The sequence below is a fragment of the Leguminivora glycinivorella genome, chromosome Z, assembly GCF_023078275.1.
Source record: "Leguminivora glycinivorella isolate SPB_JAAS2020 chromosome Z, LegGlyc_1.1, whole genome shotgun sequence".
NCBI classification, from domain to species: domain Eukaryota; kingdom Metazoa; phylum Arthropoda; class Insecta; order Lepidoptera; family Tortricidae; genus Leguminivora; species Leguminivora glycinivorella.
This window is the reverse complement of record NC_062998.1, coordinates 13,814,837-13,826,250: the sequence shown is the minus strand read 5'-3', so window position 1 is coordinate 13,826,250 and position 11,414 is coordinate 13,814,837. Positions and strand designations below refer to the sequence as shown.

At 41.5% G+C, this 11,414-nt stretch overlaps 2 protein-coding genes across 2 annotated transcripts in view; one reads left to right on the top strand and one right to left on the bottom strand.

Moving 5' to 3' along the window:
- The first annotated feature begins 284 nt into the window (after positions 1 to 284).
- Positions 285 to 6,602, top strand: LOC125241682. The gene is made up of 4 exons (XM_048150263.1): positions 285 to 422; positions 553 to 857; positions 1,401 to 5,460; positions 6,245 to 6,602. Exons 2-4 carry the CDS (start codon positions 806 to 808, stop codon positions 6,600 to 6,602), a joined length of 4,470 nt encoding a protein of 1,489 aa, XP_048006220.1. The 5' UTR covers positions 285 to 422; positions 553 to 805.
- A 1,554-nt stretch (positions 6,603 to 8,156) lies between these two features.
- Positions 8,157 to 11,414, bottom strand: part of LOC125240938 (mucin-5AC) — a 77,145-nt gene continuing 73,887 nt past the window's right edge. The window contains exons 9-10 of the mRNA XM_048149141.1: positions 9,970 to 10,127; positions 8,157 to 9,596 (exon numbers count right to left, since the gene is read on the bottom strand). Of these exons, the coding sequence (XP_048005098.1) occupies positions 9,476 to 9,596; positions 9,970 to 10,127 (279 nt within the window). The 3' untranslated portion in view covers positions 8,157 to 9,475. The remainder of the gene's footprint in view (positions 9,597 to 9,969; positions 10,128 to 11,414) is intronic.

Below are 11,414 nucleotides of genomic sequence, written 5' to 3'. Positions count from 1 at the left end.
TGAACTCGTAAACAACTTAACCTCTATTTGACCTTTACCCGTACTGACTTGACAACCTTACTTTAAATTCAAATTTCACTAGTTCCCCATCAATCTAAAATTAGGAGAGAGCTCGCTGCGTATTATTGCCTTCATTTGTGTTTTAGTTTCAGAACGCATCTGCAAATTGTCAGTGTGACGTTAACCTCAAAAGCCACGCTGGCATATAAACGTTGCTATAGCATAGCTTAACGCATACTGCATTTCGAGTTTTTTCTGCTTAAATCAGTAAAGTGCATTGTTCTTTCCATACTTTTAATTTTAAAATTGAGTTTCGTTTAAAGTTTAATAGAAATTGCATATGCCATCCTTATTTTGTGATAAAAACGTAAGGTGATAAATTCATTTGCAATCAAAGGCACTGCTTTCTTCTTTAAAAAAAGGTGAATTTAAAATCAACTGTATCTATTTCTTTCTAATTACGCTGACGCAAAGTGGTTCTATTCTAACATCGCGCCTGCTTGCATCTTGGTTTGTGTTCGCTTATGCACAGTTTCGTTTGCACAATTTCAGTGGATTCCGTGGACAACCGTCGCAGTGCGTATCGCGTGCCACATCTGTAGTGCCACGCCCATACCTGCCACCACGTGGCAAGTTGTCCAAGGGACTGCTGTCGCAACACACCTCGGCCTAGCTGTTGAAGTTTAAAAGGCGCGTAAGCTGTTTTCACATTTTTATTTCTAACGTGGATAACTTTAAACTTGACATTTTATTTTTAAAATTGTATTTGACTTGTTTGCTAGCCCAGTTAAAAACATAATTCAACATGGCTGAGGCAGCTAAAAGGGAGGCTCTTCTAGCAGAATTGCGTACTAAACCACAGAATATATAATAGTACAAGTACAGAAGGCCCACTGCTTTGATGTTTCGAAATGCCGCCTTTTTAAATACCTACAAAATTCTTACAAAGAAACGAGCCGCACGTGCGCGGCGTCCGGCGATAGGGTTACCTATGGATTAAAACGAATTAATACTCACATAAAATGTTATACTATTATATTCAAGTCTTGGGTACTTTCCAGGTATATATACTGTATTTATATATTTTTGTTCAAGTTCCAACATTACAAGCCTTATTGAACTTTTTCGTGGGACTTAATTAGTAGTAGATCTGTGTAAGAATGTCTTATGGTATTTATTTTATTCATGATGTCTATTTAACTAAGTATTATTAGCCATTCGACACGCGGACATCGCATATGAACCTTAAAAAAACTCGCGACGTAAAGTAACAATAGAAAGTGCGAACGTGCATTCCGTGAGAACGCGCGCCACCCCTGAGTAGGCCGCGAACTCGCGGCCGCCAGGATGTACTTGTAGCGCGGCGATAGAATCGCGGAGTGAGCCGCCCCTGACTAAACGCGGATCGATTAAAGGTCAAGTTTCCAAATTCCGCATTTACTTAGACAAAATTTCAGATGATGAAGTGTTATCAGGTGTTAAATTCAATGAGCTGACCTTAAGATTAAACAAAGTTATAGAGTTATCCACGCGACTTGACGAGCTGCAAACTTCAATCGAAGTTGCTAATTTTGAAAATTTAGACACTGAACTTGCAGAACGGGACAACAATGAAACCCATATCAATAATGCTATAGCTGCAGCTCAGTGTATTCTTGAACGCTCTCAAGCTCAAAAACCCTCTCCAGAGACTTCTGTCAGAACATGTTCATCGAACGGCTGTCATTCTGAGCATCTCGGCTTCAAGCTTCCTCAAATTAAAATCTCTAAATTTGATGGTTCATATTATAAGTGGATGGAATTTAAGGACCTTTATGAATCTTTAATTCACAATAATGATCACATTAAACCTATTCATAAATTCCATTATCTGAGCTCTTATCTTGAAGGGGATGCGGCCAGAGTGATAGCAAACTTAGAAGTCTCCGCTAACAATTATACTGAAGCCTGGAAAATTTTGTGTGACAGGTTCAGTAATAAAAGACAGCTGATTACTAACCATTTAAATTCTCTATTTAATTTAGAACCTATACAGCGAGAATCGGATAAGGCCTTAAGGTTCCTTAATGATCATGTAGTTAAAAATCTCCGGGCCCTAAAGACATTAGGTCAACCGACAGAGCATTGGGATACAATTTTAGTTCACCTATTGACGGCTAAGTTAGACGTCAATACTAATGCAAAATGGGAAGAACATAGGAACACTCTCAAAGAGTGGCCATCACTCGATGACTTTAGGGGATTTCTTAGTAATCGTGCAGACATCTTAGAAAATCTGTATCGCTCTAGGAGAGAAAAACAATCTAACCACAAGCCAGAGCCTGTGGCCAATAAAACTTCATTTAAACATGATAAAAACATAAAAACATTCGTGATTTCAGAGAAACAAGATGACCACAAGGGTCGGCCGTGCATCGTGTGCCATGGTGATCACAGAGTGTACGACTGCCCAGCCTTTAAAAAGATGTCAGTCGACGAGCGCTGGTCGCAGGCGTCACGTCTGAAGCTGTGCCATGTCTGCCTCCGACCGGACCATGAGACCCGTCAGTGCAAGCTGAACGGTTGCCGGGTATGTAAGAGACGTCACAATACATACCTACACACCACACAAACACTCAACACTTCTCCACCAGGAGCCAGCACGGAACAAACAGCCCAACCTGCAAATAGTGCTAGGTCGGATGTGGCTTGCTCCTCGACTATGCTAACCTCTGACAGTGCAGCGGTGCAAAACACCCTCACTGCTAGCACTTTAATTAGCACTAGCGAGTCATTGCTCTCAACAGCTCTAATTGAAGTGATCAACCCTATTAACAACAAAAAGGAGACAGTTAAATGTCTTGTAGACAGTTGTTCACAGTCTAATTATCTATCTCATAATTTGAGACAAAAACTAAATCTTGATTGTCAGCCTCTAACTGCCTCAAATGTGACAGGAATAGGAAATACGCCTCTGACCTATCAACCTGTGCTTTGTGCAGCTCATATTCAATCTAAACTCAGTGATTTTAATGCCAAAATTGACTTTCTAGTTTTAGATCAAGTAACTAGTCGCTTTCCACAAAACTATGTAGACATTAGTCACCTTAACTTACCTGCCTCTGTGCAGCTTGCTGACCCAACATTTAACGTTCCATCCCAAATAGATATGCTGTTGGGAGTGGAAATGTTTTGGACTATTGTGACAGGTGCTGCAAAAAGATTGCCAACGAGCAAGCGCACCTTCCTAATCCCATCTAAACTAGGGTGGTTAATAGCGGGACCGGTAGAGGGAGCCTCGGCTCATTTACATACAGGGAACACGCGCAGCCACCTCTGTCTCTCTGATCTGTCGGCCCAAATGACCAAATTTTGGGAAACAGAGGAGCTACCGTCTGAAACGGACTCCATCAAAAATGGGAGTGAGTTCGAGTCTCACCCTATAAACCAACACTTTGTTGAAAACACTTACCGCCAATCTGACGGCAGATTCGTTGTGCGCTTGCCTTTAAAGGACTCGCCGGACTGCTTAGGCAACTCATTTAACATAGCTAAAAAGCGTTTATTCAGTTTAGAGAAACGTTTTAGTAACCAACCTGAACTAAAATCAATGTATGTTGATTTCATAAATGAATATAGAGACTTAGGGCATCTGTCGGAGTCTGAGCGATGTTACAAAGCTAATCACCTCCCGCATCACCCCGTGATGAAGGAGAGTGAATCTACACGCATGCGCACAGTCTTTCACGCTAGCTGTCCCACCTCTTCTGGGTATTCAATAAATGATATTCAGCTTGTAGGTCCTAACATACAAAGCCCACTGTTTGACATATTGCTTAGATTCCGACAGTACAAGTATGTGCTATCTGGTGACATAGAAAAACAGTACAGGCAAATAATGATGAATGAAATAGATAGAAACCTACAAGTTATTCTATGGCGCGAAGATGAGCACTTACCCATACGCTCACTAACTTTAAATACCGTTACGTACGGCTTTGCTTCATCGAGCTGGCTAGCAGCACGCTGTTTGTGGCAGTTAGGGGCTGAAAGCAAGGATCCTTTAGTTAGGACTATTATACAAAATGACTTTTACTGTGATGACTTATTAACAGGCGCAGACTCTGAAATAGAGCTGCTTCGTATACAAGCAGGTGTCTCACAGGCCTTAGCCTCTGGTTGTTTCAATTTACGTAAATACCGCTCGAATTCTAACGCGCTATTAAAGTCGGATTATATTAATAAAGATGATCACTTAGCATTGAGTCAAGCTTGCCAAACACTTGGACTAGGGTGGCAACCTAGCCAAGATGTACTAAACTTTTCCATTAAAAATGATCATTCTGATAAAATAGTTACAAAAAGAAAAATCTTATCTGAAACGTTCCAAGTCTTTGATCCATTAGGACTCTTAAGTCTATGCACAGTTAAAGCTAAAATATTAATTCAAACCTTATGGAAAGAAGGCAAAGCTTGGGACGAGCCAGTGTCTCCTGAAATACAGCATATCTGGTCAAAATTCATTAAAAACTTACATCACATTAAATCACTTAGCATACCTAGATATGTATTATGTGAGGCAACCTGCACAATAGAGTTACACTGTTTTTCTGACGCTGCGGAGACTGCATATGCAGCCTGCATTTATGTTAAATCTATTTCTGAATCCGGTGAACAGAAAGTACATTTGCTGTGTGCGAGGGACAGAATTGCTCCAATCCGTCGCACATCTATTCCTAGACTTGAATTGGCCGGGTGCTTGTTAGCAGCCCAAACATATGCAGCCGTAGTACGAGCCTGGAGACGTCCTGTCTCTCGCACAATATTCTGGACTGACTCTAGCTGCTGCTTGGCTTGGCTAAAAACAGACAGATCAAAGCTTAAAACTTTTGTGGCCAACAGGGTAGCAGCTATAGACAGCCTTGCTCCCGGAGCCACCTGGAGACATGTACCTACAAAACAAAATCCAAGTGATCTTGCAACTCGTGGTGTGGATCCACAACATGTCGCAGGGACAGCTCTGTGGTGGGAGGGCCCCGAGTTTCTATTAAAGCCTGAGAATGAATGGCCAGAATTAAACGCTGTAGATCCGGAGGTCTTACCTGAAACTAAAGTAACATCAATGCTCACTACTAACACAGAAACCTCATCTATTATAGATTTTGACAGATTTTCAAAATACACAGAACTACAACGTACTATGGCCTATGTGCGTCGTTTCATAAATAACTGTAAGCCCCGTGGGCCTAAATTAACTGGTACACTTTCAGCACAGGAGCTTACAGGCGCAGTTCACACTTTAATTAAACTTGCACAGCAGGAGTCATTCTCTGCAGAGCTTGAAACGCTTCGCAAAGGTCACAGGTTGAGTCCCAAGTCACACATACTAACCCTGGCCCTGTTCATCGACTCTCAAGGCCTCTTGAGAGTAGGCGGGAGGCTGGATGCTTCAGATTGTACTTACGATCAGAAGCATCCAATGTTGTTACGTGCTAAACACACACTAACTAAACTCATCTTTACACATGAACATGTACGTCTCTTACATGCCGGGCCACAGTCATTGCTAGACTCAGTACGAGACGAGATATGGCCGATCGGAGGCAGGAATTTGGCACGAAGCACGGCCCACAATTGTGTCACCTGTAAACGTATCGCTGGCCAAACTTTAAAAAATATAATGGGAAATTTACCAGCGCAACGAATTAAGGCTGATTTTCCATTCACGTCAACAGCTGTAGACATGGCAGGGCCCTATTTAATAACAGATCGCCGTGGGCGTGGATGCAAAATCACCAAATGTTACTTGTGTCTGTTTATATGCTTAAGATATAAATGTGTTCATATAGAAGCTGTGAGCGACTTATCTAAAGATGCATTTGAGCTAGCTCTCCGCAGGTTTATCGCTAGGCGCGGCAGACCTGCGGAATTGTTTTGCGATAATGGTAGAAACTTTGTAGCTGCAGCTAAAGAAATTAATGATTTTTTTAAGTTATATGAAAGTGACCTCGCTGAATTTGCAGCTGGTCAAGGAATTAAATTCAAATTCGCACCAGCTTACGCGCCAAATTTCAACGGCTACGCCGAGATAAGGAGCGCAAAATTTCACCTTAAAAGAGTTTTGGGTAACACCCATCTCACATTTGAAGAAATTGCATCCCTCTTTAGCCAAGTGGAGGCAATATTAAACAGTAGGCCTCTCTGTCCACTGTCTCCTCCCCTTAGACTTTACACCCCTTACTCCCGGGCACTTTCTCATTTTTAGGCCACTCACGTCGCTGCCGGGCCCGCCGCTCGACGACCGCAACCCGCACCGCCTGGACCGCTACCTGAGGCTGGAGCAGCTACGGCAACACTTCTGGAAGCGCTGGTCGGCCGAGTACGTGTCTCTACAACAGCAACGCTATAAATGGCGCGAGAGGCAACGTGATCTACAGCTGGGAGAAGTAGTACTCATCAAGGAGGAGGGCTTGCCGCCGCTACTCTGGCGCATGGGCAGAGTCGTCAAACTATACCACGGGAAGGATGGCGTACCTCGCGTGGCAGACATCAATACCGCTAGAGGGGTGATCAAGCGTGCGCTGAACAGAATATGCCCGCTCTCGTCACAACAAGAATCCTGAAAGAGAGTCTTTCAGCGCCCCGGAGTATGTTAACGCCCTGACTGGCAACACAGACAGGATAGCCAACCTCCGGTCACCCCGCTGATCCAATGAGCAGCGGCCAGAGCCTCGACCTGCCGGACCAATAGGAATGAAGACTGAAGCGCCGCGGTTTCCCCCGTCGCGACACTATAAAAGCACGGTGCGCGTCACCAGCGTCCCTTTTTTACTAATCGAAAACTCTCTCTGTCGCGTGTCCTAGACAAAAACCTGTAATTTAAAATCCATTAAAAGAAATGGTAATATTTTATACTGTTTTATTTAAACAATTGAGTTCAGGCTCAAACACATATTGAAAAAGGCCGTTTTTAGTTTGATTGGCTCCTCCAGCGTCTTTTAAAATAAAAAATAGCAAAAAAAAAAGAAAACGGTCCGACACAGATAAAAATAATAATAATCTGTGTTGAAAAAATCATTGCTCTATCTTCAAAAACCAGGGAGGAAATAGTCGAGAGAGTTTGTATGGAGAATTGACCTGTATCGTATCGTCTTAAATGATATCAAATAATTGCATACATTTAAACATACCTGCGTTCACTAAAAGTTTTAGATTTTTCTGGAAAATATGTAGTATCAATTTAAAATGAAATTGATTATCTCATTTGTATGGGTTGCGTCAACCGTCAAGTTGAAGTTAGGTATCTGATTTACATGATTTTTCTTAATCAATTTGATTTGAAAGAAAGGTTTGGTTTTTAAACGTGCTGCATGTTAGTGTTAATCAAGTGTCAATTTGGGCCAAAGATAATAGAATTTCACTAGTCAGTTTAGTCTATGATTTGGGCAACAAGCTGAGTTTAAACCAGCAAGTTATTGCTGCAAGTTTTGAGACGTAACAATAGGTAAGAGTGAGTGGCACATATCTGCGTCTCTTTCTTGCATATACTTCTGCTACTTGCAGAAATAACTTGCTCGTCTAAACTCGGCTTTAGTCTATGGGTGGTCAATATGTCAAATAGTCTGTATGTAAATTTGGTGTAAATAGTAACGTGCCTGTAGTGTGTATTGTTAAAAAATTAGCCATATGAGGTAGCATAAGAAGTTGGCGACCATTTGGCGACTCAGCAGAGTCAGTGGTGCTTTATTGTTTATCTAATTTGCAATATAAGCTAGAAAATAACAACTTTATGATTTAATTTCAGGGCTCGTGGACTAGTGACATGTCGCTAATGCTCCGAAGCGAAAGAAACGCAATGATCTCCAACTAACAGTACCTAACTCAGCTAAGGCGCATGCGCGTATCCAGGGGGGGGTCATGGGGGTCATGACCCCCCCCCTGGAGCCTAGGTTGGCCATACAAATAGACCACGTGACCCCCCCTCTGGGGCCTGAGCCTTTACCACGTGACCCCCCCCTGGGCACGAAGCTGGATCCGCGCTTGCTAAGGCGGCAGTCGCTGCAAACTCGCGCGGACTGGCCTGCAAAATGTAAGCGTGATAGGACTTCGTAGAAAACTTTCCACCCTTTCCTTATATATAGCTAGGAAAACAGGTAAACAATAAATAATTACAAATATATAGGTTTCATATTTATTAAGTCTATATACTCCAGGGTCTTAGGGGTTAAATTTGTATCTAATTCTAATAAACTAAATTAAAATACTACATGTACAAAAATGGTTTATATACATCAATATTAATGTAGGTGCGTACCCAATTTTCTATTTAAAAGATAACAATTAAAAAGGAATTTACAATAAACATTTATACGATGACATATTATAACATTGAGACACATAATATGAAAGAACCTTAGTTTTAAAATATTGTTACGAATATTGATAATTTATTTATGATTAACCGTTGTCTATTATACCTAGTTAAATAGGTAGGTAGGTACACGATAATGGAATGAATAGGTACGAACAATGATTTCTTGATAGTAACAATGTTTAAAATTGACTGTTATAATGGGGTAAACATTATGAACTAGGTTGTGAATAAATGTTGATTCCTCGAATAAGTACAGGGCCGGGACCAGGCCGACGCAGCCCGCACTTACAGTTTACGCGCCAGCTTCGATGAGTCTAGTACATAGTTCTAGTACACAATACATCCGATTATTCCGATTCGTCTCCTCCACAGTGCATCGAAACTCACGCGCAGTCCTTACACGAGCTTAAACAGCTCACGCGCTCGTTAACCGCTCAAGGGTGCATTCTAAGCGCACTTTCCATGAACATTTGGCACAATTATGCGTTTCACGCTTGCATTCTATCCACAGGCGCTCCACTACGTGTCTGAGCAAATATAGGTATGCATAAAGATATCTACAGAAATAATTTCGTTATTACACCTTCTTCTCTTTACTTACATTATATTGGTGAGTACTTAATTCTACTTATTTACATTTCACAATCAGTCGTAATTATACAGTTACGAAAAATTTGGCAGCTAAATTCTTTATTAATGGATTAAATACGATACCTCGAAAAAGTGATTTCAATTTTATATTTGTGGCACTGTTCAAATACTTCGTAGGCCGGTCTAAAAAGCTGATTTATTTTAATATGTAACTATGGATATCCAAATTCGTACTGTAAAAACTTTTTAAATACTTAGTTTATTAATATACTTTAGAGAGGTCGATTTTGGTGCTAGGAAAATAGATATTTATCGCCTGGAACTGATAATTACAATAAATTAAGAGTAAGTTTAAGATAGGACGGGATGAAACTTACTGACTGACACCAAGTCGGGTTTAGGTCCCGATCGTTCCTAGGATCAGAGACATTACTGTCCCCGCTATAACATAACATAAGTGATGAATGCATTGAAAGGGTATTGTCAAGATTGAGTCGTGATAGTTGTTGATTAAGGGGCAGCTCGAACATTCTAGAAGTTGGTGTCGTAGTCGGAGCGGCGGCGCGAGTTGTGCGAGCGCGGGTACTCGCCCGTGTACCCGTACACCTGGGAGCCGCCTGTCTGCCCGTAAATCTGCGATCCGCCTCCGTAGCTGCCAACAAAACAACCGTTCAGACTCTTTGTCGCCCCATTACTACGGGTCTCGGTGGATGTGGGTTACACTCTCCCAGGAAACACGGATAAATAAACCCAAGTCTGATATTGAGCAATTCTTGGTACCGTGGAACCGTGGAAGTATTCGATCAAGTGTTGAAACTTAGTTAGATACCTGTAGGTATTTATTAGGCACCCTAAACTTTTCAAAGGTCGAAGACATAAATTTAATTGAGCCACAAGGGCGGGTTGAAACTTTTCTGAAACCTGTTAAAGGTATTTGCTAATTACGGTTGAAAATATAAAAATGTGGAAGATTAGAGTTCACGCCATCGACATTCACTCCATGTACCTAGTGTGTTACAGCTTACCCGTAAGCGTTGCCCCCCGCGCCGTAGATCTGCGAACCGCGGCCAGAGTCCGGCGTGTAGTGCTGCATGTACTTCTGCAGCTGCGGCGTCCACTCCGAGCGCCACGAGTCGCCCGGCGTTGGGAACGCCAGCTGCTCGATGAACGCCGTCGACATTCGCTGTCATCGAAAAACAAAACACGGATAAAGGGTACGTATTGAGGGTCGACATAATATCAGAATACCGAAAATTGATTGACCGAATGTTAAATCACCTATGCTTTTCATCTACTTTTTTAAAATATTGATCAATTAATCTAAACTCGTAGCGGGGACCGGAACGGAATCGAGGCTTCCATGACTTTTTTATATGACGGGCTATCGATGATCAAGCAAGGCTGTTTCTCAAGTCGGACCCGGTAGACCTTATGCACCTATACTTAATACGTACTTAGAACAAGCGTACAACCAATAAATTGTTGTAAGTAGGTACAAGTATTAGTGAACGCCATTTTGAATAACTTTATGATCGCATGAATTTATACGTTGATACATAATATAATACCTATCTATTTGTTCCACTCAACCCTTACCTATCAACATTTTGATTATATCTCATCGGTGTTTATCTTATAAACAGCTTATTCGATATATTTCGAGAATAATGTTTACCCCATAATACCCCAAATTGTATAACGTGACGAGTAGGTAATTACGTTATGAAAAAGCCGGAGACTACTGACTCACTTGCGAACCCTTTCGCAACCCCTTTTTCTTCCACCACATTCATCATCCCCTTCATAATGTGTAGCGTAAACCGTTATTAAATACTTGATAAGTTACAGCTGACAACCAAGGACGGACTTTTTCATGTTTAGAATCAAGGAATTAGCGATAAGAAACACCAGCGATTGCATTAGAGAGCATTATTGTACTCATTAAACAACGCAACATTCAAATAATGCCTACTTTAATAGAGTTTGTACATTTGTACATCTACCTACATAATACTAGATGCGGTGATAGATCACTTTTGTAAGGAGTATTAGCCCGTGTGGGGACGGGTTAAGAATTTCACCACCCCCTTTCTTCCCGTGGGTGTCGTAGAAGTCGACTGTGGGATACGGGTTAAATTGTGGCGTAGGCGAGAGGCTGGCAACCTGTCACTGCAATGTCACAATTTTCGTTTTCTTTTAACCCCTTTTTGCAAAGAATGGCACTGAAACTTGAGTAGTTCATGTGCTCTGCCTACCCCTTTATGGGGGGATATTGCCACCCTATTCAACAATCATAATATTGTTTCTCATAACATCTTATGCCATAATCATTGTTTACTATATTAATCAAGTGCCAGAAACTTTGTTTCCCATGAAGTCAGTTTCCATAATGTCATTTGTCAGAATCATCGAAATCAGTAATTACCACATTCCATACCATCATTTGTCATCCAAATTAGTGACCAGAAAA

Bases quoted from the DNA above. Each gene is read 5' to 3' on its own strand.
- LOC125241682 (XM_048150263.1), top strand. From the start codon at position 806: ATGGCTGAGGCAGCTAAAAGGGAGGCTCTTCTAGCAGAATTGCGTACT. The intron at 858-1,400 runs CACAGAATATAT...CCCTGACTAAAC, and splicing joins AGCAGAATTGCGTACTAAAC to GCGGATCGATTAAAGGTCAA. The intron at 5,461-6,244 runs GTTGTTACGTGC...TCTCATTTTTAG, and splicing joins TACGATCAGAAGCATCCAAT to GCCACTCACGTCGCTGCCGG.